Genomic DNA, 26,079 nt, shown 5'->3' on the forward strand with positions numbered 1-26,079 from the left:
AGGTAATTGAGCATAAAATAACTTTAATTTAATAATGAATCATTTAAAAAATAAATTATAGTTTAACAGCATGCCATTAATGCATTAACAGAGCAATCCGCTGTACTGTTAACAGTGCATGTTGCATTAACAGTTGCCGACTTAATGACTTTTGCTCTTTGGACACACATTAAATAAAATAGCACGACAATTATAGATTATCTCATAGTTTAGCTTTACAAATTTTAAATTAATATTATATATTAATATAGAATAGCTATTAATTTATTATTATTTATAAATTTATAATAATTAAATATTATATTTAAATAATAAAGTTATTATATTAAACACTTAATAAAAATTTAGTTAGATTTAATCTTAGTGCGATTTATTTCAAACTATTTATTAGAACATATTTAATTTCCTAATACATTTTTAATTTAATTATTATTTTAGCACTAAGAACTTCATGGGTGCGGCTACTTATCGTCAGTATGCATTAAAGCTATTAATGTTGATATGTTAGGATTTCTATTTTATTTTTTTAATTTAAGTTTGCTGCTTTATTAAATTTTATTGTTAAAGTTGAGGCAAATGTTATGTTCATCTGTCTTATGTAAATTCAAGTCTGCAAAATTTGCTCTAAATCTCTTTGTATCTTCTTCAATTGCATGTTTTTGCTTTTCAAAAAGGACCTCCCCCCGCCCCCTCGGCTTTCCTTGTGCCTCTGCTTGCAAATAATTAATTAGTAGAGAAAGATTTTTATCGCAGCAGAAATCAAAGTCTGCTTAGATTTTTTGCAGCAGCTGCTGCTCTTCTGCTGTTGCTCTGCGTAATGCGCTTTTAATGCGTTGCTGCCACAAACGCCCAACCACCCACCACCCACTCCAACCCAACACACTCACTTAGTGCATAATGAGCTGAAGCTCTCAGGTGCTGCTAATGAAAGTTTTGCTTGGCTTTTGTTACGTATTTTTCACTTTATAGTTTTTCGGTTTATGTTGCCGTCTCTTTCGCTCTCCAATGATTAGTCTAATTTGCTCTAATTACTGACAAATGCCAGCAGATGAATGCAGAGTTTGGCTAGAGCCAAATTAGTTGCATTGTTTGCTTCTTGACACAGGACAATGCAACACAGGCAATGTCAATGAGTGGCATGCCACAAACATTACATGAGAGGCATGCAGCACAGACTGTGGCACAGTCTTATTTGTGTGCAACAGCAACAGACGTGCCTTGATTTTGAGTTTACTTCTTTTTACTGCTACGCTAAGCTCTCGCTCTCGCTCTTTCACTCTCATTTCCTTTCGCTTTTTGTTATTGCAAAAGTTGCCAAAGCAGCAGCAACTCAAAAATGCTCTTTAAATAAAAAATGCGCAAGCAGCGCGTTTTATTCTTAAATAAAATGTGCAGCAAACAAAAGCGTTGAGCTGCAATTTTTATGCGTGTTGAAAGCTTTTTATGGCTGTTAAATATTAAGTGACGTATACTTGATTTCTTAGCAAGTTTATAGTCAGATTTTGAGCTGTTGCTAAAAAAGTTGCAGTAGCATGAAAAATATTTAATAAATTACTAAGAAACTTAAAATTACTTAATAGTTAGCAAAAGTTTTAATTTTAGGAGTAAATAATATTTATGGAAAACAACTAAATAATGTAGAGAGCTTAATAAACCAAATGAAAATATTATTATTACTTTTAAATTATTATTTTCAAACTTTTAGTATGAATTATTATTTTTTATATATATTAAAGTTAATCAAATAATAGAAGAGATATTAAGACTCTTGGATTATTTGATTAACTTTAACATTATTAACAAATTTGTGTTTAGAATAGAAATAGAAGCAATATATTAACATTAATATAAATATTGTTCAGTGAGTTTCAATTTTCATATTTTCTATTATTCTTTGATATATTAGCATTCTTATGATTCTATCTGTTCAATAATTTTATAATAACTATAAAATTCTTAACAAATTTTCTTTAAGATTTTGTATTTCTAATAGCAGTAGCAGCATTATAATTTTATAAATAATTATTTTTATATTTTCTTTTGTATATATATTAGCATTAATAGAAATATTTTTCAAGTATTTTTTTAAAATGATGAGCTGTGAGTTTCAATTTACATATTAAAAGATTAAAATTTTCTATTGTTTTTTGATATATTAGCATTCTCATCATTCTATCTGTTCTAATAATTTGTTTAACTACAAAATTCTTAACAATTTTCATCAAAAATTTGTGCTTAGAATAGAAATAGCAGCATTATTATTTTATAAATATTATTTTAATATTATTAAAATTGTTACGCATATATTAACATTAATTCTTATAGATTTTTGTATATATATATTAGCATTTATAGAAATATTGTTCAATTATTTTTTTAAAATGAGCAGTTTCAAGATTAAAATTTTTCTTTGTTTTTTCATCTATAATTTGTTTAACTATAATATTCTTAACCAATTTCTTTAAAAATTTTGTTTAGAATATAAATAGCAGCATATTAAATTTATTAAATATTATAATAAATATTTTAAAACAAACTAAAAATTGATTGCATATTCTATATTAATATTAATTGAAATATTGTTCAAGTATTTCTTTAAAATGTTTGTTTCAATTTCCATATTTTTTTAAATGTTTTTATATTTGTTTAGCTCCACTGTTTACTTTTCAATTTGCAGTCTATTTACGTATGCAATTTAATTAAGCTGCAATTCGTTAGAGTATAAACTATATACATATATATTCTGAGGCGAATACAAACACTTGAATAAAGCTTATGAGGGAAATGTGAGTGGAAAATGCAAAAGGACACTTGGCTGGCTGTGCTGTCACTTCAGACCAGGGCTGCAGGCAACAACAACAAACAAATTGAATAAATTTTGAGGCAATCTCATTTAAAGCTTCTCTATATATTAATGTCAAGTGCGGTAAATTTTTGCTTATGCTGCTGAATTTCTTTTTGAGGGGAGGTTTGGGGGGTTGGGCACATCAATCACATTTGCAGTTCATTAATAAGTAACGGCATAATTTTGATGTAAGCACGACAAAGCACATTTAATAGCGACAGCTATTATATCCTGGCTATATCCTGTGTGCGAAAGTGTCAGCTGACAGTTGTTGAAATTACATTTTTAGATTTGTAATTTGAAACGCTGTTCGCTGCTCCTTTGCTTTTTGTCACAACCCTTTGAGCATATAATTCTTAGACTTATTCATAATTCACGCCCACTTGCTGTAATTGTTGTTGATGCTGCTTGTTAACTTTTGCCTAAGAGCGAAGCAAACGACCGGAAACGGAAACGACGCACAAGCAAGTGGCACAATGACAAGCATTATACAAAAAAAAAGCAGCAAGCGCACAAAATATTTTGTTAGTCATAGTTAGTTTGCAGTGGCGGCAAATGAGGCAACAGCGCCAGACACCGAAACAGTTGCCACACCAATTTAACGCTCGAGTTGCGTGACCACGAAACTCTGCCTCATGTTCCACACATATAATGATGTCCGAGCTAAGCTACGACTAACTAAACTTGGCTGCTATGATATGCAAATTAAAGAATAATAAGTTCGCTAGTTAATTTAAGCAAATATAATTTGATAATAGGAAACTTATATTTTTAGCTTATGCATGAATTCATTGCCATTTTAATTTGTATTTCATTAATACAATTTGTTCTTTATGTAGTTAATACTTTAATATTTATAATTTATTTACAGCTTATGCAATTTATGATAAATTAGAAATGGCTTAATGGTGCAATTTTTTATACTGGAGCAATATTAAAATCTGTTTGATAATATTTTTTCAATTATGTTTTTAGTATTTTAATTGAATTTTCGTTTACTAACTTTATTGATATTTTTAATTTAATGATAAATCAACTTGATAATTATTTGTTGAATTATGTTTTAGTATTTTTATTGAATTTTTACTTTACTAATTTTATTGGTATTTTTATATAGTAGAAATATGTAATAAAATTAGGTTAAGCGTACTGCTGAATTTTGTATACTAAGCAAATAAATTAAAGTTTGTTTGATAATTATTTTGGTGAATTAAGTTTTTAGTATTTTTAATTGAATTTTTCGTTTACTAACTTTATTGATATTTTTAATAATGTTGAAAAATAATACAAGAATAAATTAATATAATTATGTTTGAGTAATTATGTTGTTGAATTATATTTTTTAATGTGCATTAGGTCTGAGCTTTATGAAAATACTCAAAACTAAATAATTAAAATTGCAGAAAATAGTAAATAAATTATACTTTGATTCGATTTGACCACCTAATGTGTATTAAGTATTAATTATTTGTTTGTTCTGGCATTAAAGTTGATTGAATTAAATATTTTATGCACTTACTTTGAAATTTAACCCACGTCATTGGGGCTCATGTTTCGATTTTATTGATTGCAGACTTACCTAAAATGAAAAAAAGCAAAAAAATGTTTTAATTAAAATGCAGTTAATGCAAGTAAAGTTTATGTGCATGTATCAAATCACAATCATTAATTTGTGATTGTGCTAACAGTTTCATATTTAAATATTTAATTCCCTTCTATATTTTGAACAGCAAAATGTTGAAATTTGCAGCAGCAACAAATTTGAATATCAATATTTAATTTCATTCTATATATTTCAATACCAAATTGTTGAAATTTGCATCAGCTTTAAGCAAAACTTAAGCAAACTGTATTCGATCTACGCTTAAAATATACTCGACAGCCAAGTCACTTATGCGTGCACCCCTGGGGGGCAGCAGGTCCTTGAGCTTGTAAATGTCTTTTCAGGGGCTAAAACCAGCTCAAGTGTCAATTCGTGCGTAGGCATCGCATCGAGAAGTTGAAGTCAGTCAGCGATTTGCTTGTCTGCTGATTGAGCACAATTTGAATTGTTTTCTCTTTTTTTTTCGGCAGCAGCTACACAACAACAAAAAATGCTAATAAATAATGCATGCGTCTTTTGTATAAATTCCACTCTCTCTCTCTCTCACTCTCTTTGTGTCTGTCTGTGTGGGTTAATGTGCTGTCAATGGCAGCAGCAGCAACGCCTCACGCTCGATGCTTAAAAATTACTTAACAATGGCATGCAATTGATTTTGCCACGCCCATTGTAACACGCCAAGTGCCAAAGTCAAAGTCAACAGCAAGCGCAAGAGCGAGAGCGAGACAGTGTGTGTGGCAAGTATGCGTGGCAAGCTATGTAAATGTCGCTGTCAACATGCAGAGCAGATGCCAGAGATTGCATAGCTCCTATATATATCAGATATATACGCTGACAAGTGTGTGGGGCACACAATAGTCGCTCTGCTACCAAAGTTAGCATGGCAGGTCCATTCAAACTGATTTAGTGCCTTGTGGTCAAGTGGAGCTTGATTGACTTGGCCTCACTTAAGAGCTACATTAATGAAAGACACACCACACACACAAGCGCAACAATTGTGTTTACTTTCATTTGAGATTGAAATTGAAATGCACAAAGCAAACACAAAGTGCCTTAAGATAAAAGATAAAGCGGCAATTAGTTTATTCAGCCAATTTATAATTTTTATAGCACATTCTGTTTTATTAACTTTAGTGAATTCTGATAATTTTCATTTGCTTATGGCTAAAAATTCTTAAACAGATAAAAAAATTCTACAATATACTTAAAAGCTTTGAATAAATTATTATTAATAGTTAACTTATTTAAATCTTTTAAGTATATTATAGATTAAATTATTATATTATTAATAGTAAACTTATTTAAATCTTTTAAGTATATAATAGATTATATTATTATATTATTAATAGTAAACTTATTTAAATCTTTTACGTATATTATTGAAATTTTTCTTTTATTTTTTTTAGTTATTAGTTATTAATAGTTAAGCATAAGCAAAATAAGTAAGACTGAAATTTACTCGTAAACAGTTTATAATTAATAAGGAAAGAATGAGTTTGAAATTTTTTTTGGCAGTAGCAAAATTTATTTAAAAAATTTTTGTGGCTGAATTAGCCATTTGTGTAATTTTAATATAATTTTTATCTTTTGGAGCATGTTTTGAGCATGACTTGGATTTCAATGGACTCTGCAGCTAAAAAGGAAATTTTTATTACACACATTTTTGGTTTTTCCCTACAGTAAACATTCTATATAAGCAACTAATTGAGTGAAAATATTTTTACAAAAAAGTTTCATAGCCAAAATATGTTGCCAAGTATAACATAAATCAATATAAATATTTATAAGCATTTTTTTAGTAAATAAATTAATAGTGGAGCTTGTATAAATTTGTTATTATTGTATAAGATTGTGTAGAATTTTTACTGTAATTTATTTCTTTAAGCATACAGAGCCATGAAATTAATATGAATATTATTTCTACACTTAATCAAAATGCCTACAAGTCGCATAAACTGGCTAACTAATGTGCCAAAAACTCATTAGCATAAGCTTAGAAATGCGTTAATATGTCTGCGTGTAAATTACATTTACAGTTATAATTTAGTTAGCCCCATCGCATGTTTGGCTGCACTAAGTGCAGTTGTGATTTCATTTGATTTGATTTTGGCTAAGGCGATAAGACTAAGACGCACGCAAACTTTTAGCCAATTTTAATTATTAAATTTGTTTTTTTTTGCTTTTTTGCTGTAGTTTGCTTGACTGCGCTCATTAAGGATTTAGGATTTAAAGCCGCCAAGTGCATTTGGGTGAGTTCCAAGTGCGCGCGGCGCAGTAATCAAAACTTTTTGATGCTGCCACAGAAAAATGTTCGGACCAAAACTTTTCGCGCTGCTGTCAATTACGAGATGTAGAATAAATGAGCGTTGAGGGGGTGGGGGTGGGTTGAGACTGCGCTTAAGTTGTTGTCAATGACTTTTACTCTTTAACTGGCAGTTGTACGTCCATTCCCGCTGGGGCCCCCAAACAATGAGCTGAGTTATGTGGCTGGGGTGTGGGTTGTTGCCTCAACTAGTTGTTAGGCATTTATAGACGCTGTCACCAACTCATTAATGACATGCCCTAAGCTCCAGCAAGGGATTGTCGCATGTCCTTGACATAATTTACAATTTCAATAACCAGAACACAGTGCCTAGCAGTGAACTCAGCTTCAACTACGTGCAACGTTGAGTATTACGTCAATTTATTTGCCAGCAGCAGCAGCACACACAACTCCTTTGGCAGAGCTTTGTCTACGTCGCAATAATCATTATCAGCAACAGCAACTCAAACCAGGGCTGCTAAGTAATAACAAAGCCGCCGGGCGCGCTCGGCAATTTTACAAGTCAAAGTTAAGCTATTTTAATTAAATAATTATTTAGCTGCCTCTAATTGGTTTTAAATGAGTTTTGGGCTGCAGCTTTAGTTATGGAGTGAGCAGTGTTACATTTTAAAAAATGTGTACTAGGCTAGAGACTAATTGATATAATAGTGCTATAACTTTAATTAATTATATAATATTATAGCCTATAGTTCAAGCCACATGTAAAAGAATCCAAGTAACGTATTATCAATCGCATGGACTTCATCGTTTTCGAGCATTAGGCATTCATACTTACACTACTACACTAATCAATTAATTTTATAGCCTATAGTTCAAGCCAGATGTAAAATAATCCAAGAAACGATTTAACATGCGCATTGTTTTAATCGTTCTCGAGTTTTAAGCGTTCATACTTACACTACTACACTAATCAATTAATTTTATATGCTATAGTTCAAACCAGATGTAAAGAAATGCAAGAAATTTTCAAGCGCATAGGTTCAATTGTTGTACAGTTTTAAGCGTTCATACTAACACTTCTACACTAATTAAATAATTATATAGCCTATAGTTTAAAGCAATGTGCTTACGTACCCTATACTTAATATCAATAACATTGGTACAGCCATTCTGGAGTTTTGAGCGTTCATACATTTTTTTTATATTTTTTTTGCTTAGTTTTTATTGAATACGCGCATTCTTTGCAAAAAGCAAAGTTGCTTGCCACTTTTTTTTTTTTTTGCTGCTGCCCTAACATCATCAACAACATCATTACCGTTAGTCCCGCTCTGCGCATTCGTCATTATTAAAAATGCTTGGCGCAGAGCAAAGAAAAAATTAGTCCCAAGTCCAGGATATTTATGCGTGTGCACTTCAAGTGTCACGCCCCTGCCGCCTTCAACTTTTGTCTCTCTCATCTGATGCCCCAAACTGTTATTGCTGTTGCTTTGTCTGCTGCTCATTATGGCTTAAAAAAATGATAAGCACGTCGACGCCTGCCCGTAGCCTGGCTCTAGCTTTGGTTGCTGCCGTGCCGTGCCGATTGCTGTTGACCCGCTTGCGAGACCCAGCGAGACAGGCTTAAGCAATAGGCGAACGCATGTCAACACTTGAAGCAGGTCGCTTGGGTCCAACCAAAGACAAGTGCCCAACAGCTACGCAGCAGCAGCAGCAACAGCAACAGAAGCAGCAACAGCAGCAGCCACCAAAGCCACTTGATAGTCAACGCTGACATCTCATTATGGTTGTCAGTGTGCGCGCTCACTGCTGCTTCTGTTCGTTGTCAACAGTGCGTATGTGTGTTATGTCTACATTTATGTGTGTGTGTGGCAGCAAATGCGTGAATTTTATTTAAGACTTTTATGGCTTGAGTAGATTTTATGCACATGGCAATGCTTATATTTAATTTAGTGTTAATAATAACATAGATTTTTATTATGTTATATATAAACGATTAAATTTGTTCCTTAACTTTAATTTAAATGCTTAATTGTTAAGCATTTTTCTTGGTAATTATGTTAATTATTGTTATTCGATTAGAATTAGCATTATTAAATAAAAATATTTGTGTTTATTTAAATGTTATTTTATCGATTACAATTAACATTATTAAATAAAAATATTTGTGTTTATTTAAATGTTATTTGTGCTATGTTAAGCAATTTATTGTTATTGTTATCATTGCTGCATAGGTAATAGCAAACTAATTTAAGAACAAATTACACATCTAAATAAATTGGAAAACATAAAAATTAAAAAAAAAATCATTGCTGCTATTATCGTTATCGCTAAAGTAGTATTTAAATTTGATAATTTCATTTATCATTGATTCACTTAGATATTAACGTTATGTTCTGCTTATTATCATTACCAATAATCATTTTTGTTAATATCATTCTATAATTTTAGCATTTTCTGCCTTTTTTGTATTCTACACATTTAAAAATAAATTTAAAATTAGCTTTGCTTTTGCAACTGAAACCTCAGACTACTAACAAAAGCAAAAATCCAATCAAGCCAAACGGCTTAAGCGTCTGAGCTCAGTCGCTCTCTCTCTCTCTCTTGCGCTCTCTTTTATGCGCTTAGTGTAAGCAAATCGGGCATGCATTATTTTTATGTGACAAGCCCTAATAACGGTATATATAGCAACTTTGGCCCAATTTAAATTTCATATATTTCAGGCTTACTTTTGGCTAAATCTATGCTGGGCGGCAAAAAGAAAAACGACAGCTTAACAAATGATAAATATTTATATAGCTTGCGAGCACATAATGAGGGTTAAGTGCGGCTTTGTTTATAAACAAATGAGTGTGCGAGATAGACAAACAGTTATGCCAGCTGAACAAATGAGCAATAGACAGTTTGATTGGCGAGCCACAGCCACAGACTTTGGAATTGTAATTTGCAATGCACTTGGAATTGCATGTCCGCATGTCCTGGCACAGAGAAAGGACAAACGTTGCGATTGCCAGTCGCAAACACAATGACGACGACGACGACGACGACAATAACAGCAGCAATTGTTCGCTGTGCGTCCGTCCGTCCGTCCGTCCGTCTGTCTGTTCAGCTGTGGCGGCTGCCAATGCAACGCACAATTGGTTTATGGTGTTGGCAAATGCAACGTTGTCTGGTTAGCTTATCCTGGCTGCCACATTTCTGCTGCTGCAGTTTCCTTTATCTCAAACATTTAATCCCGTTCGTGCCCGGAACTGTATGCGGCAGTTGCGATTTGTATGCCGTTGCGCCTCTGCCCCAGCCTCAGAAATACGAAATCAATATTTCTGTCGTTTTGCTATTTTCTCTGTTGCAGGTAATTTCAGTCACTTGACAAACTCGCCGTGTGTTCTGTTCAGCGTTCTGTTCTATTCTGTCAAGTTGCCTGTTTGAGCACAGTTTGGCAGTAAAGTTTTCACTCACCGACGTTAGTTGTAATCAATTTAAGTTAACATTGTTTGTGCGCGTGTTGCACTGAGCGAAAATGGGAGCTAGTTTGTCTGAACTAAGAGAAAAAATTCAATTTAAGTTTTTCAAGTCATATGTATGCAATTTTAGTTGTAATTATAATTTTTAATCATAAAAGTATTTTTTTTTTTACTTAACTGTATTATTTAACTTCAATATATATGCATGTAATATTATTATTATATTATATATTTATGCTTTATGGTGTTTTAAATATTTTAAAAATTTTTTATATTTAATTTTTGCTATATCTCTATAATAATTTAAGTTTTTTAAGTCATTTGTATGCAATTTTATTACTATATTATCTATATATTTATTATTATCATGTTATATATTTTAGCTTTATAGTTTATTACATGTTTTTAAAAATTTTTATATTTATTTTTGCTATATCTGCATAATAATTTAAATACATTTCAAGTTAAATGCATTTTATTATTATATTATTATCTTATCTATTTATTATTATCATAATATATATTTTTGTTTTATAGTTTTTTATATGTATTTTTATATATTTATTTTTGCTATATCTGCTTAATAATTTAAATACACTTCAATTTAAATTTTTCAAGTCATTTGTATGAAATTTTATTATTAAATTATTTATCTTTATTATATTTATTATTATCAATATTATATATTTTATGTTTTATAGTTATTTTATATATATGCAAATATTTTAATATTTATTTTTGCTATATCTGCATAATTATTTCAAAAAGTGTTATAAAAATATTTAAAATTGCCTTCTAAGTGTTACTTTTTTGTACAGTGTACTCCACCCTTCGATTTAAGCTGATTTTCTATTTTCGCGCAATTGCCATGCAATATAAAAATTTGCACGAGTGGCTACAATTTGCAGCTACAACTCGCAAGTTTGCCCCTACACAAAAAGAAACAAAAACTTAAAGAGTTCGGCTTTGATTTTAGAGCATGAAAAATAATTTCAGATGCCGTTGCGAGCGCTTTACAGTTTTATATATTAATGCACTTAAAAAATCCCAAGCATAAAGTAAGTGCTAAGCAGCTCACAGACAGCACAAGAGAGCGAGAGAGGGGAGAGTTTGAAGAGTTGTTCGCATGTGTTGCGCTTTAAGCTTTATTGAGTTAGGGGCTGATGTTAATGCTTGCCACAAGTTGTAGCTGCCACACAGACGCTGTAGCTTTTTGTTAAGTGTAATTAGTAGCAGTAAGTAAGTAATATGTAAGGTACTTTAGCATGCACCCCAAACCCACAAAAAAAAAAGAAAAGTTGCAGCCCACGCCTTTGCAGCAGTTGCAGCTCAAAGCGAAGCTGCGTATTAAATATTTACCATGCAACAGTAAAAACGTTAACAACTTTTACCTTTTCATATATTTTGCAAATGAGGCTGAGCATGTGTAATGAGTTTGCGTGCCACACAGAACGAGGTGGGCGGGGGCAGAAAAGTGCGCATACATTAATATTGCAACAGACGCAAAGCAAACAAAAATAATTTGTATAATAAATATATTAAAAATATATATTTAAAGCTTAATGCGCAATGCATTGAAATATAAATTTGATTGCGCTGCCAATGAAATAAACAAATACTTTTTAATTTTATAATTTGTTGGCAAATAATTTTACATATTATGAATAAAATAAAATGCTTTTAAAAATGCCAACAATTTTTAAATGAAATAAACTTATTTGCATGATTTTCTGCTTGCATTTTAAATAAAAATTGATTAACTCTAGCGCACTCACATGTGCTTTGATTATTTATAAAGCGAATATAAAAACTGTATAACGGTGAATGCAACGCAATCATGGCAAATGAAATCATTCAAGCTGAAATACGCCTTTGGACAAGCCACAGCCACAGCCCAAAAGGGTCAACTTGGTTCACTGGGCGTGCTACGCTTAAAATCAAATAAAAAATGTTGGTTCAAAAAAAGGGTTAACTTGTGTGTTTTACCAACAAAAATGCGTAGCATAAGTTGGCACAACATTTTATTCGATTGAAGCGATTTCTTTTTGCTTTGTTTAAATTAAATGGCCTGAGCCAAAGCTCTGGCTACAAATTTTCACAAGCTTAAGTTTGCTCAATGCCATTGAATTTGGCATTTGAAAGTTATGAACACTTTTGTAATTTGTTTACGCACAAACTTTGAGTCAAGCACTTGATTTTGTTCGATTAAAAACTTGAGTTTTTAGCTGATAGCCCCACATCATGTTTATGATTAAAGGACATGCTTTGGCTAAATAAATAAAACTGTAGCAAAATGTTGTAAGCTACAAATAAATAAATAAATAATTGAGTGCAGTCAACAATAAAAAAGAAATTTTCCTATTTTCTTTTTTATTGCTGGTTGGTTCTACAACGAATTACAGCGTTATATGCATGTGTGTGTGTGTGTGTGGCCTTAGATGTTAAAGCAAATGGCCAAAAGGCTAAAGCAATGCAACAATGTGGCCAAGCGCATGAAACTTTCTTTACTCCTTGGGATACAATATCCAGGCGGAATATGCATATACACTGGCAATAAAAACTTAGCAAATTGACCAAGGCAATTCAAGCTCAATATATTATTATAAATATTTTTTTTTAACAAATTTCCATTACTAAAATTAAAATATGCAGCTACATTTTTTACTTGTAGCTTGTAGTTTAGAAACTTTTTATAATTATACAATTTAGCAAAGCAATTCAAGTATTTAGCAATATTTTTTAGCTTTACTTATTATTTTAAATATTTTTTTAACAAATTTCCATCACTAAAATTAAAATATGCAACTACATTTTTTACTTGGAAACTTTTTATAATTATGCAATATTATTTTTCTCAGTGCAATTCGTAAGTTTAAAAAATTATCTACATAGCTTTGCTTACTTTTAAGCTTTATATATTATAATTTTTATATTTATTATATATTTTTATTATTCCTTTTTTCTTAAATTTCTCTCAGTGCATGCACACACATGCAATTGATGTGCTGCTAAGTGAACTGCTGAGCTGCTGAGCTCGTCGCGTCTCCTCGTGGCCATAAACTTTTAAAGTTCGCAATTCAATTTCAATTCAGCGCTGCTAAAACGTAACTGTAACTGTTCGGGGCGTGGCCCGTGGGCTTGGGGGCGTCTCTAAAGTTCACATGCTACATTTGTATACCATACACAAATATCTAGTGCACAACTAGTGGTAATAATAATGTGCATGCGTTAGCGCATGTGTTGAAGCAACAGCTGCCAGCGAAATCAAATTTCTAAACACGTAGTCACAACTTCAAGTGCGCTGGGAATCGAGCATATATATGTGATATATACGATATAGCGTATTGATATTGGTTTTGTTTGCAGGCGGCCATCAAAAGCGTTGGCTAGCGCATAAATTTGATTTATGTAGCGCATAAAATGGCAAGAACACGGAATATAACAAATAAGAAAACACTACGTTACGTATACGCAGCGTGTGACGAGCGAAACTAAATATATAGAGCTCTAAACAGGTTTCGCCTTGGGGCATTAACGATTTATCACGCAGCTGGAGAAACGAACAATTTTAATCTAGAAAGTAAGTCTGATAAACAGTTATAAGGCAATAGCAGTATAAATTTAATTTAAATTGGTTTAGATAATAAAATAAAAATAAAATATTACGTCTATAGTAAAATATATTTCAATAAATAAAATAAAGCCTTGTAAAGTTGTAAATTAATTATTTTCTCAAAATTTCTAAAATATTTATTGATTTTATTTACATTTGTACATTTGAATTAATTCATCTAAGTAAAATATATTTAAATAAATAAATTAAAGCTGTAGTGGTAAATTTATTTAATTTTCGGATGATTCTAACAAAACAATTAAATTTAAAAAATTTATTACATGATAATTTGCAATAATTCATCTATAGTAAAATATATTTCAATAAATAAAATATAGCTGTAAAGTTATAAATTAATTAATTTTTCTTATTATTTCCAACAAAACAATTAATTTTCAAAATATTTATTGATTTTATTTACACAATAATTTGCAATAATTCATCTGTAGTAAAATTTATTTCAATAAATAAATTAAAGCTCTTAAGTGGTAAATTAATTTAATTTTCTTATGATTTCTAACAAAACAATAAATTTTTTAAAATATTAATTGATTTTATATACATTATAATTTGCAAAATTTAATATAGTTATTAATGTGTTTGCTAATTGTTTGTTAATTTAATTCATAATTCAATATATTACAAATTTGTGGCGTTAATTATTATTATTAAGCTCAAATTAATTTCATTTTCAGTTTTAATATAAATGTTTCAACTTTATTTGACTTAATATATATTTATATATTTTTATCAAATTTTATAAAGAGCATTTCAACTGCTGCTAGGCTGGGCCTCTGCCACTTGCTGTTGATTTTACACAGCGCTGACGCTTTTAATTAGATGCTGATTAAGTTTGCATTGCACTAAAAAGTGTAGCAAACTAATTTGTTGTCTTTTTATGACTGACAACAAAATTGTGGCCATGGCTTTAAGCTTTAAAAGGAGCGAGCCAAAGCGCACGAGTGCACCAAGCGCTTGTTTTCAATTAGTTCTACTACTTTTTCTTTTTTTTTTGCTTTGTTATCTAGCGAGCGAACACAATGTTTGCTAAAAGTTGAGCTTGGGTAGTGCTAGGACCAGCAGCAATATAAATAGACTGTTGCGTGTGCTGCTAAACACACCCACGAAGCATAAGCGAAAGAAAGAACTGAATACTAAACTGTGTGTTGGCAGCAAATTCAAGGACAAGCTTTGAGCTTGCCCCACTAAAACAAAAATAAATGTGTATAAGACTTTGGTAAGCTGCATAACCTGAAGCGGAACCAGCAGCGACAACAACAACAACAACAACATAAACAAATAATAAGCACTGCTCGCTGCCTGATAAAAAACTTTCGACAGCAATTGCCGCCAGCTACAAATTATGCTAAAATTTTACAATCGTCTTAGCCGCGAGTTTTGGCCAGCGCTAAGCGCGTTTTGGCTAAGAATTTTCTGAAGCTTAGAGGCATTTTCACGTCTCGGCTGCTGCAATTTACTTGCGCAAAATTCAATAAACAAGCAGAAATACAAAAAAAGTTCGCAAGGCAACGCGCAATTGCAGTTGACAAAACAAAAGCAGCAACAACAAATGACAAAGTTGCTGGCGTTGCTTTAAATTAAGGCATGAAAACAGAAATGTAATTTACGCGCCTTTAAGTGGGCAATGCGAATGCGGCAGGATACGCAGGACACGCCACGGCAGGTGCTTAATGAACGGCAGCCGGCACGGGCTCTGCTCTCTGGTCGAAAATGCCGAAACAAAAAAGCCATAAAAAGTAAAGTTACCTATAAAAAGCAAATACAAAGCAAACAGTAAGAAATATGCGGGTGAAACGTAAATAGGGCAATGTTTAGCTATTAAATACACTTTAGAATTTTTATACAGTTTAGAATTTTGATGCTAAACAGTTTAGAATTTGGAAGCTTTCGAAAATATAAATTTTAAAATTCTCTGACGTATATTTTTATTAATTTTAGTTTGAGTTTAGTTAAGGTTTACAAATCTGCTTTATTTTTTCATTTAGTAGTATTTTTAGAATATTCAGTATTTTCTGTACTGCTGCTTGGCTCAAGAAAAAGAAAAGTGTGAAGAAAATTATAATTTAGTATTATTTAGCATAAGAGAAATTCAAATTTTATGCGTAGAATCAAGAAAAATAAAATTGTTGAGTAACTAATATTTTTCTTTTTAGTAATTTAAGTATAAAAAAAAATTATAATTTTTTATTGGAATTTAGTAAGAAATATTTTTTCTTTTTAGTAATTTAAGTATAATAAAATAAAATTGATAATTTTAATTGGCATTTGATGCTCTTTTTAGTATTAATATTATTTTCAATAACAAATATATATTTAATAAAAAAATAAAATTGATAATTTCAATTGGCATTTGGTATACTTTTTATTATTAATATTATTTTCAGTAAGAAATATTTTTTTTAAGTAATTTAAGTATATAAAAAATAAAATTGATAACTTAATTGGCATTTGGTATACTTTTTATTATTATATTTTAGTTAATATAAACAGGAAATTTTGTTAAATCAACTTTGGGCATCTCTATTTTTTTTTTTTTGTCTCTAAATACCAAAGTGTATTTGAAAAAAAAAGTATAACACCTGCTGTGTTATTGTTTTTGTCTGCTCTTTGCACAATTTTTCTTTTTTGGCCTTTTACAGGCGGCGGCAACGGCGGCGCGTCAAAGCCCAAGCGCGCCTCAACTTAAATAAAAGTCAACGATGATTGCCATAATAATTTATACAGGACCAAACCCCAGAGAGCGAGCAAACCCAATACCAATACAGCCAAGACGAGAGTGCAAGTGCGAGTGTTTGTTAAATTGATAAAATATTGCTGATGCTGCTGACAGCAAAAGGAGCTGCAGCCAGCTCCTTATGATTGATGATGCAAATGCCTTCAGTTGTTGTTGTGGCCTTCAATTCCAATTAGGTCGAGTAGCTATCTCTATGGAGCGCAACAAAGCAGCAGCAGCAAAGAAGAAGAAGAAAAAACTGAAATTTACATACTTAGGGCTGATTGCAGTTCAATTTACGTGCAGGTGTAAAATTTATTTACGCAAGAGTTGCCATGAACTTCAATTTGAACAAGCTGCCGCCGCCTTTGGGGCAAGGCAAATGGTTTTGGGCTTTTTATTGATTGTGTGCTAAGTATTGAGAAATTGCAAATTGGGCTAAGAAAGTAAAAAAATAAATATTTAACATATGCTATTGATGGCTAAACTTATAGCAAACAATTTATATTTATCAAATATGAAGCACGCCGCTTACTTTTTTGTAAACTAAATAAAATTGCAATAAATATAAATATAATAAATAAATAAATAAATTGCAAATAATATTTAATTAATATTGATGCCTTTACCATTGTTTATAGCACATTAGAAACTTTTTAATTTATTTTATATCAAATATAGCAAGAAAATATGAATTCTTTTTTTAAACTAGCAACAAAAAAAATTGCAATAAATATGTTAAAATATTTAATATATGCTATATTTATATTTATCAAATATGAAGCTCGCCGCCTAATTTTTTTGTTTATAGCACATTAGGCACTTTACTTATTTTATATAAAGTAAAGCAAGAAAATATGAAACTAGAAACAACAAAAATTGTTATAAATATGCATAAATATTTAACATTTCGCATTGTTGCCTAAACACTGCTAAGCACTTAATTTATTTTTATCAAATTTGTAGCTTGCCGCATTTTTTTCTTGTGAACTAAATAAAATTGAAATAATACAAGTGCGTATAATAAAATTCCACATAGGCAAGTGCGTTTAAAATTCAATACAAACAAATGTGTGTGTGTGTGTGTGTGTGTGTGTGTGTGTGTGTGAATTGTTAGCACGTGAGTCGTTGCGTCTTTGTTGATTCGTTTTGCTGAAAACGTAAACAATTTTTTGGTTTCTTCCTCATGTATCAATTGGGCAACAACATCAGGCAGTAACCAACTCACATAGATACACACACACACATGAGCAACATGCGCACGTCAATTGAGTTGCTTTTTAAATTAAATTTGTGCTTTTTTTTTTGGGACTTTATTTTTTGCACTGCTCGCCCATAGAGCGTAAAATAAACAACAACAAGGCACATGTTATTTTATTTTCTCTGCCTGTAATTCATTTCTAGCAGTTTACGCATCTATAACGCACCGATGCGGCCAATAAAATAGCTATATACACACATATATGATTCGATTGGCAAACTAACAAATATTTGTTGCCAAGTGTAGCGCACAAATTTTTTTTGTAACGTTTCAATTTGTGTTGATTGCAGTTTGTTGGGCCAAATGAGTTGGCAAAACAGCTTAACGATTTGTGTGGCGTTATATAGTCAATTAAATATCAAGTAGATACTACTAAGACAGTTACAGTTTTATTTTTAGCTACAAGTTTCTATTGAATTTTATAAGCTCATCAGCTGCTGCTGCTGCTGCCGCCTTCTCACTTGGGCTGTCGTTCTCAATTTTCACCGCAAGTGTTTATAAGTTGGCCTAATAAACTTTTAATTGAATTGTAGTTAAGGGCTTGTTGTAAATACCGAACCAGCCAGCCAGCCCCTAAAGTCGTTAACAGCAGGCGCTGAGTACAGTAATAACAATTTATGTTGCACTTTTAAAAAAGTGCTCAAATTCTAAAATTAAAATAATATGTGAAATATTGAATTAAGCTAAAAATGTATGCGCACTAAAATTCATTAGCATTTCAATTTAAATTTATTACCATTTAAATTCTAAAATTAAAATAATAAAAGTAATAGATTGAGTTAAGCTAAAAATGTATGCGCACTAAAATTCATTAGCATTTAAATTTTAATGCCATTTACATTTTTAAACTTAAATTCTTAATGCATAAATTATAAAGCTTTAATTTATTTTAAGTTTCGAAACTATAAAACTCAGAATTTTGTTAAATTTAAATTTAATGCACATTGTGTTGAAATTTAAATTTTTAATTTAATAAGCTTTTAATTAAAGTTAATTTTCGCAATTATAAAATTTAGAAGTTTGTTAAATTTAAATTTAACATTTGTGCTAAAATTTAAATTTTGAATTTAACAAGCTTTTAATTAATTTATGCAATTGTAAAATTTTTAAACACTTAAATTTAAATAAAACGCACTCCTAACTAAAATTATGTAAATACTTGAAAAATTTTAATTTAAAGCTTTTGACATATATAAATAAATTATAAATTAAACGCACTGCTAAGTAAAATTCTGTTTAAACATTTTTTTTGTAATAATAAATTTTAATTTATAGCTTATGACATTATATATAAATCCTAACTAAGTTGTGACTATTAAAATTTTAATTTTTAATTTTAATTTATAAATTCTGATTATTAAAATTTTAATTTATAACTTTTGACACGAAAACTTTGCATATTAATTGTCGCAGCCCTTTTTGTTATTTCACAGTTTGTTCTGAAAGTATTGAACACACCATTTGTTGCAAGTTAACGACTTCCCGGCTATGGCAACATTTCAATTTCCTGTGTGTCCTGTGTGAAAAATTAATGCCAAATTCGCAGGCAAATTGCAAATGCGCACAGAGCGACAACAACAGGGAACGAAAGCAAATGCCAGGAAGTAAAGGATGTCGTGTTGCCATGTCTAGTCTGCTGCTGCTGCTGGATGCGACGACTGCTGCTGGCTGTTATAAAAACATGTTTTGCCCAAATATGCCCGCAAAACCTCAACAGCAATTCGACAAGAGCAAGAGCGAAGCGAGTGAGTGTGGTGCATGGTGGGGAGTGAGGTAAGCAGTCAGCAAATCCACAATATCCACAACATTATAATGGATGTGTGCAGTGGGGGCGACTGCTGGGGGTGGCGACTGTTGGCGACATTTAGCAGAAAATCAATGTAGGGCGCAGCAACATTAAAAACAACAACAGCAACAGGAATTTCTTTATTTGCAGCCAGTGAAGACTTCAAGGCTGTTGGAATTTCTTTTTTTATTTATTTGTTGTTGCTTTTGTGCGTAGGCTGCAATTTAAATTTATAAGCGCTCAAATTGCCAAAGCGTAAATTCTGCTTGGCCCATTGTTTGACGTTATTTTATGACAGTTAGCGTTACCGTTATTACCCTTAGCGCTGTGCCATAAATTAAAAAATGGCCCCAAGCGCAATAAAAAAGCTAAAATCAATTTGAGCGTGAAATCGATTTTCATTGCCCCAACTCAATCGATAAATTCTCAAGCAGTTAACGCGCCTTGCAACAGGTTATTGCCTGCTGCTTGTGTGTGTGTGTGCTTGCAACTAAATCAAGCACACGCCGTTGGCAACTGTTGCAACTGTGTTGTTGCCAAGCGCCTGATTAATGTCTCTTTGCATTGGAATGCGCCAACGAAATGTGAAACCAAATCAAGAAAATTGCCATAAAAAAAGGTGTGAAGCGGAATGCGATTAACAAGCTGCGCGCACGCTGGCAAAAGTAGCTAACGGGCATATAAAAATGCTCGTTATCGATAGTTGTGCAACATTCAACAAAGTTCAGCAGCAATGGGGGCTCACAATTTAATGCTGCAGTTAATTTGTTGCAATTCAAGTTTTGTCTAACAATAAACATAAATTAATTTTAATTTGCAACATAAGCAACATCATCCAAATCTTAACTAAATATTCCAAAACTTCAAACTTATGCCAGCTAAATTACTTTAATTATAATTTTATATTGCATATTTTTGATTATTAAGCCTTAGCATCAAATGAAATTGATAGGCAATTGTTAATAAATATTGAAATATTTTTTTTTTTCCAACTAAAGCAGCATCAGCATTCAAATCTTTACTAAATATTCAAAAGCTACAAACTTATGCAAGCTAAATTACTTTAATTATTTATTTAGCTTTAGATCAAATGAAATTGATAGGAAATTGCTAATAATTTTGCAATATTTTTTTTTGCAACTAAAGCAGCAACAGCATTCAAGTCTTAACTAAATATTCAAAAACTGTAAACCTATGCAAGCTAGTTACTTTATATTGCATATTTTATTATTAAGCTTTAGCAGCAAATGGAATTGATAGTTAGGCAATTGCTTAACTATTACTTAATTTTTTTATATCCAACACTTAATTATAATTATGATAATAATTATGTTCATATTAAGTAAAGTTGTATATATATTTTATATATGCTTAAGCAACTTCGAAGCTACGATTTTAAGGAATTATTATTATTATATTTTTAGTTATATGAATCTTGCTATTTTAAGAAATTAAACGAATTTAATTTAGATATAATAAATTAATTTTATCATATTTTTAGCTAAATGAATGTCGCGATTTAAAGAAATTAAACGAATTTAATTTAGATATAGTAAATTAATTTTATTATATTTTTAGTTAAATGAATCTCGCGATTTTAAGAAATTAAACGAATTTTATCTAGTTATAAGAAATTAATTTTATTATATTTTTAGTTATATGAATCTCGCGATTTCAAAATAATAAATGTATTTAATTTAGCAATCAGCAATTAATTAACAGCTAGTTATTTTTTTATTTAAAAGCATAAGCTGCATATTTTGCTTTACTTTTCTGCTATAAATTAAATAATTGACACAAACATATTTGTGACTTTGATTTGATAACGTTCTAAGTCTAACTGGCCTAACTAAGTTGTCACTAGCTCTCTCTGGTGATTGCCTTGTCATTATTTTTAATTTGCGCATCTATGACAAGCGTAAAAGTAACGACAACCTCAAGCAAACAATAATAAGCGACATATCCGGCAAGGTAGGCAAACAACTGAGACTTGGACTCGAGCTCGAGAACTCGAAGGTTGAAAGATGAAATTGCCAACTGTCGACATCTCTGGCGTTGACAATGCAATTTCCGCTCGTACACAGGGCCTAGGCCCAATTGCAGTTGGCAGAGTGAGCGAGAGCGAGAGCGAGAGCTAGAAAGTTGTTTCCTGTTGAGGTTTACTTCTGGCTATTTTACTTGCCAGTCAAAGATCAACACGAGTTTTATATTTGGTTGCTTATTAATTGAAACAGTTGCTAGCGTCTAATGTCTTGAGATTGCTTTTGCTTTGGTGCACTTTTAATTGCATTACGCATACGCCCAGTGGAAATTGCCGTTGCGTACAAGTTTTAATTGATGTCACCAGCTGATGCACTTTACGTCCGTTCGTAGCACAGCAGACCGTAGCCGCCCCCAAAGGCAACTTGGCAATTTCTGTAGCTTTGCTTTTGCTTTTTCGCTTCGCCTTTTGTTTCTACTACGGGCGCGCACTTTCTCCTGGGACAACAGCGGCCGCCTTTGCCTTCGCTACGCTTTGTATTTGTTCGCCCGCCCGCTCGTTCGCTAGCAACAATTCTTTAATTGCTGCTGACGCGCTCAATAGCTCAACTTTAAATAACATTTGCCAACGCGAAGCTGCACAATGGCATAATTAATAAATGCTGCGTCGCAGCAGCAGCAGCAAACAAAAGTAATTAATTGTTTATTAATTTTCACAAATTTTCAATCAAGCTTAAATTTTTGTGCTTAAAGTGCAGCTGGCAACTCAATGTGGCAGCAATAAAAACCTCGTTGCAATTGCTTAACTGGCATTGTGCATTATTTATTTAAAAATAACTTGTATGAGCTGCTGCCAATATAAAACGCATTTTGGGCTCATTAAGAGCTTTAATTAAATATTTACTGTTTGCCTATCAAGCACAAAAGTATGCTATAGCAAAGTGTGAAAGAGCGAGAGCGAAACAACAAATCAATGCCACTTCAGCTTTATTCTCTAGGGATTGGCGGCGATTTTTTGCGTGTTGTATCAAAATCAAATGCCAGTCAAATTATCTTTACCTTTGCTTGAGCATATCAATTGCTTTGCTTTTTTTAACGCTCTTTTCATGTCTAGATAGCAATCAAATGTTTGCCTTTGCTGCTGTCACAAGCAGACAAACATTTTTATATGCGGGCTGTGACATTAGCATAAAAATAAGCACAAATATTTATTTACACACACACACACACACACACGTGTTAATTAAGCATTGCACACAAATAGTTGCAACTGCCTTTGTTTGCGGTTAATCTAACCACAAATATATATATATATATATCCTTTGCTTGCTTTGTATGCATAAAACAATTACAACTTTGTTTGCTGTATATTAATTAAAATGCCCGCTTTGCCTTTAGCTTAATTTATTAGTTTAACGCTTTGTTTAACAGCAACAATTGCCATTTGCGTTTGTAATTGGCAGCTGAAAAAAACAACGAGCTGACTAAAAACCAGTCAATTTATATTATTAAATGTGGTTAAGGTTACTTGTAACCGCATTCAAATATTTATGTATATTTCTTTGTATGAAAAACGCTTCAATTGCGGCCAAGCATAAATTCTTGAATGCCAAGCAACTTAAATAAATTTAAAATATATATTGCACATATATATTATGCAAAAAAAAAAGGGATAAAACTTTTAATTAAATACAATAAATAAATTGCATGTTTTAGTTTTATAATAAAAATTTAAAAATAATTTTTATACTTTTGTACTAAAATATTAAATTAATTTTTTCTTAAAATGTACATTTAATTCCAATTTAATAATTTATTTCTTTTTTTTAATTAGTTAAAATGGAAATAGAAAAATTATCATTATTATATATGTGGCTCTCTTACTCTCTTAAGTAATTATAATAACTCAAGCTCAATGCTCTTAATTTTTTAGCTTAAGCTGTTTGAAATTCAATGAATTTGCCTTAGTAAATGAAACTGCTTGAATTTCAACTCTTGGCGCAGCTGCGAGCTGCGCAAATTTAATTTAAATTTAAAGCTGTAGCTAAAGCTAAATCCATTGCCAACAGCTTAGCTGGCTAAATACACTAAACTATATAAAATCAATGGGTTTGCATGCGGAGCGACCTTTGCTGCCAAGACGTCAACGTCAGTGACGGATTTTCAGTTATTGTCAGCAAACGTATTACAAGCTCTCTGCCATGTGTGCCAGCAAAATCAATGGACATATACATATATATAAGTATGTGTGTATATAAGAGCAACGAAAATCAACGCAACCGAACGAAACTCAAAGTGAACCTCAACTCAACTGAACTGAACTGAACGCATCGCATTGGCAACCAAATGAACAAGGCGCACACACCTGCGACACAGAGAGTGAGAGAGAGCGAGAGATGTAGATTGAGAGGGCCAATGTCAAGCGGCGACCTTGCATACAATGCTACACTCACACTCACACACACACACGCATATGCAGAGTGGCAAACGAGACAAAAAGCGACACGAGGCAAACAAACTAAGAGTGCAAAAAAAATTTGATATATTTATATATACTCTTGGAGAAAATGATAGAGAGTATTTGTGTTGAGAAAATGAGCGCTTAAAGAATTTTAAAATTTTAAATTTAAGCTGGAAAATAATTTTCTAAATATTAACTAAGATTATTTATGGGTATAAATATAAATAAAAATATAATAATAATTTTAGGATTAAAACATATAATATAATAAAATAATATGGAAATAGCCTGAAGGCCTTTGTTACTTTGGATATACCAATAGAATTTAATTTTAGGCTACAATTAAAATAAATAAATAAAATATGGAAATTCCTTTTCTAAATAATTATTAGAATTAATACAAATAATGTAATAAAATAATATGGAAATACCTTTACCAAATATTAATTGATTATTTTTCGCGTTAAAATAGTAATAATAATGGCATAATTATAATTATTAATTTAGTTGTATATATAAACTGGAAAATAACTTAAAATATGAATGGAGAATTTTTTGCTATGCATAGTATTAAAAGTAAAAATGAAAATAATATTTTGAATAAATGTTAGTCATTAAAAAAAATATTTTAGTTTAAAAAAAAATAGTTTAGTTAACAAAACAAATTTCATTGAATATTTTTTAATTAAACTTTTTGCATTTTAGCTTAATACTGCCTACAAATTTTATTTATAGCATATAGAACAATTTGCCATGTTGCATCCTTTCAATCAGCAGACAGCTGATGGGTGGGTGGTTGGGCTGGTTTGGGCTTGGTTGTGTGCATAAGCTTGCCACAAAACACTTGTTGACCTTTTTTTGTTGCACGTCTCTAAAGTACTCACCAATTGTATAGGTGGCGCCATCTACAGTGAATGTGGCTGCTTTGCATTTGTTGAAAAAGCGCGAGGCGAAATCCAATGCAGAGTTTTTCAAACTCGAGGACACGCGGCGTATGGGTGATGCCGGACAGGATGTGGTGGCTCCACCACCACCACCACCCAGCATGGGCGTTAGCGTTGCTGATGGCGGCTCCAACGTTTGTATGCTGCTGCTAACGGTATTGCCGCTGCCACTGAGCTGTGCAGTTAGCACAGCTGTGGCCACAACTGGTGCAACAGTTGCTGGCGTCGTTGCTGTTGCTGTTGCACATACGGGCGTGGCAGCGCCTGGCGCCACTCGACGCAGCATTGGCACATTTGACAGTTGCGACATGTTTAGGCAGCCCCAAAAATAAATTCACTCGCTTTTGATGTTGTTGTTGATGTTGTTGCTTTTGTTGCTGGCATACATTTTCACAAGGTTTGTTGCTAATGCTGCGCATGGAAATTGAACACTTTGAACTCTCCACACTCAACTCAACTCAGACTAAGCCATAGCCAAAGCTAATTTGCTGCCCAAATTGTCAGTTGAACTCAAATTAAGTTGTACATCAGTCGAATTATATAGCGAGGGATACTACTAACACTGTTTATAGCATTTGTGCTAAATATAAAATATTTGTGTACTTAATAGAGATACGTAAAAATTGCTTTAAATATAATTAAGCGCTTATTTAGTTTTAAGCGCGTTTTAAATTAAGGAATAAGGAATAAAATTGGAGCCAGAGCAGCTTAAAAACTCGAAGAATCTTTTTTTTTCATATTGTTTTTTAATATAAGCAACAATATGAAACAAGAAATATTTTATTTATTATTTATAATATTAATTTACTGCAAAGAGTGACCAAAATTAATACAAAATTAGCTTAAATGCAACTCAGCTGATTTAAAAAAAATATATTATGCTATAGAGCATCGATTCTTCAAATAAATTGAATTATTGCTACAAAATATTGCATTTTGCTATACAAAAAGTTCTCATAAGCTTCATATAAATTTCACCTTTTGAATTACGTGAGTAACAAAATTTAGTAGAACGAACATCAAATGTTCTTAACAAGCGCAACAACAAAAATCCATTTACAACTTTGTTGCTCACACACACATAAGTAATCAAACTTTTTTCTGTTTTGTGGTAATAAAAGTAATTTAACA

At 31.4% G+C, this 26,079-nt stretch overlaps 1 protein-coding gene across 2 annotated transcripts in view; it reads right to left on the minus strand.

The window, feature by feature from the left end:
- The window catches only part of LOC108607347 (calcium/calmodulin-dependent 3',5'-cyclic nucleotide phosphodiesterase 1), a 109,530-nt gene extending 84,270 nt beyond the window's left edge, over positions 1-25,260 (minus strand). For both annotated transcript variants that reach the window (XM_033293525.1, XM_033293562.1), the window contains exon 1: positions 24,889-25,260. In XM_033293525.1, coding sequence (XP_033149416.1) covers positions 24,889-25,258 — 370 coding nt within the window. In that variant the 5' untranslated portion in view covers positions 25,259-25,260. The remainder of the gene's footprint in view (positions 1-24,888) is intronic.
- Positions 25,261-26,079: the final 819 nt, after the last annotated feature.

The sequence above is a fragment of the Drosophila busckii genome, chromosome 2L (genome assembly GCF_011750605.1).
Source record: "Drosophila busckii strain San Diego stock center, stock number 13000-0081.31 chromosome 2L, ASM1175060v1, whole genome shotgun sequence".
In the NCBI taxonomy this organism is placed as follows: Eukaryota; Metazoa; Arthropoda; class Insecta; order Diptera; family Drosophilidae; genus Drosophila; species Drosophila busckii.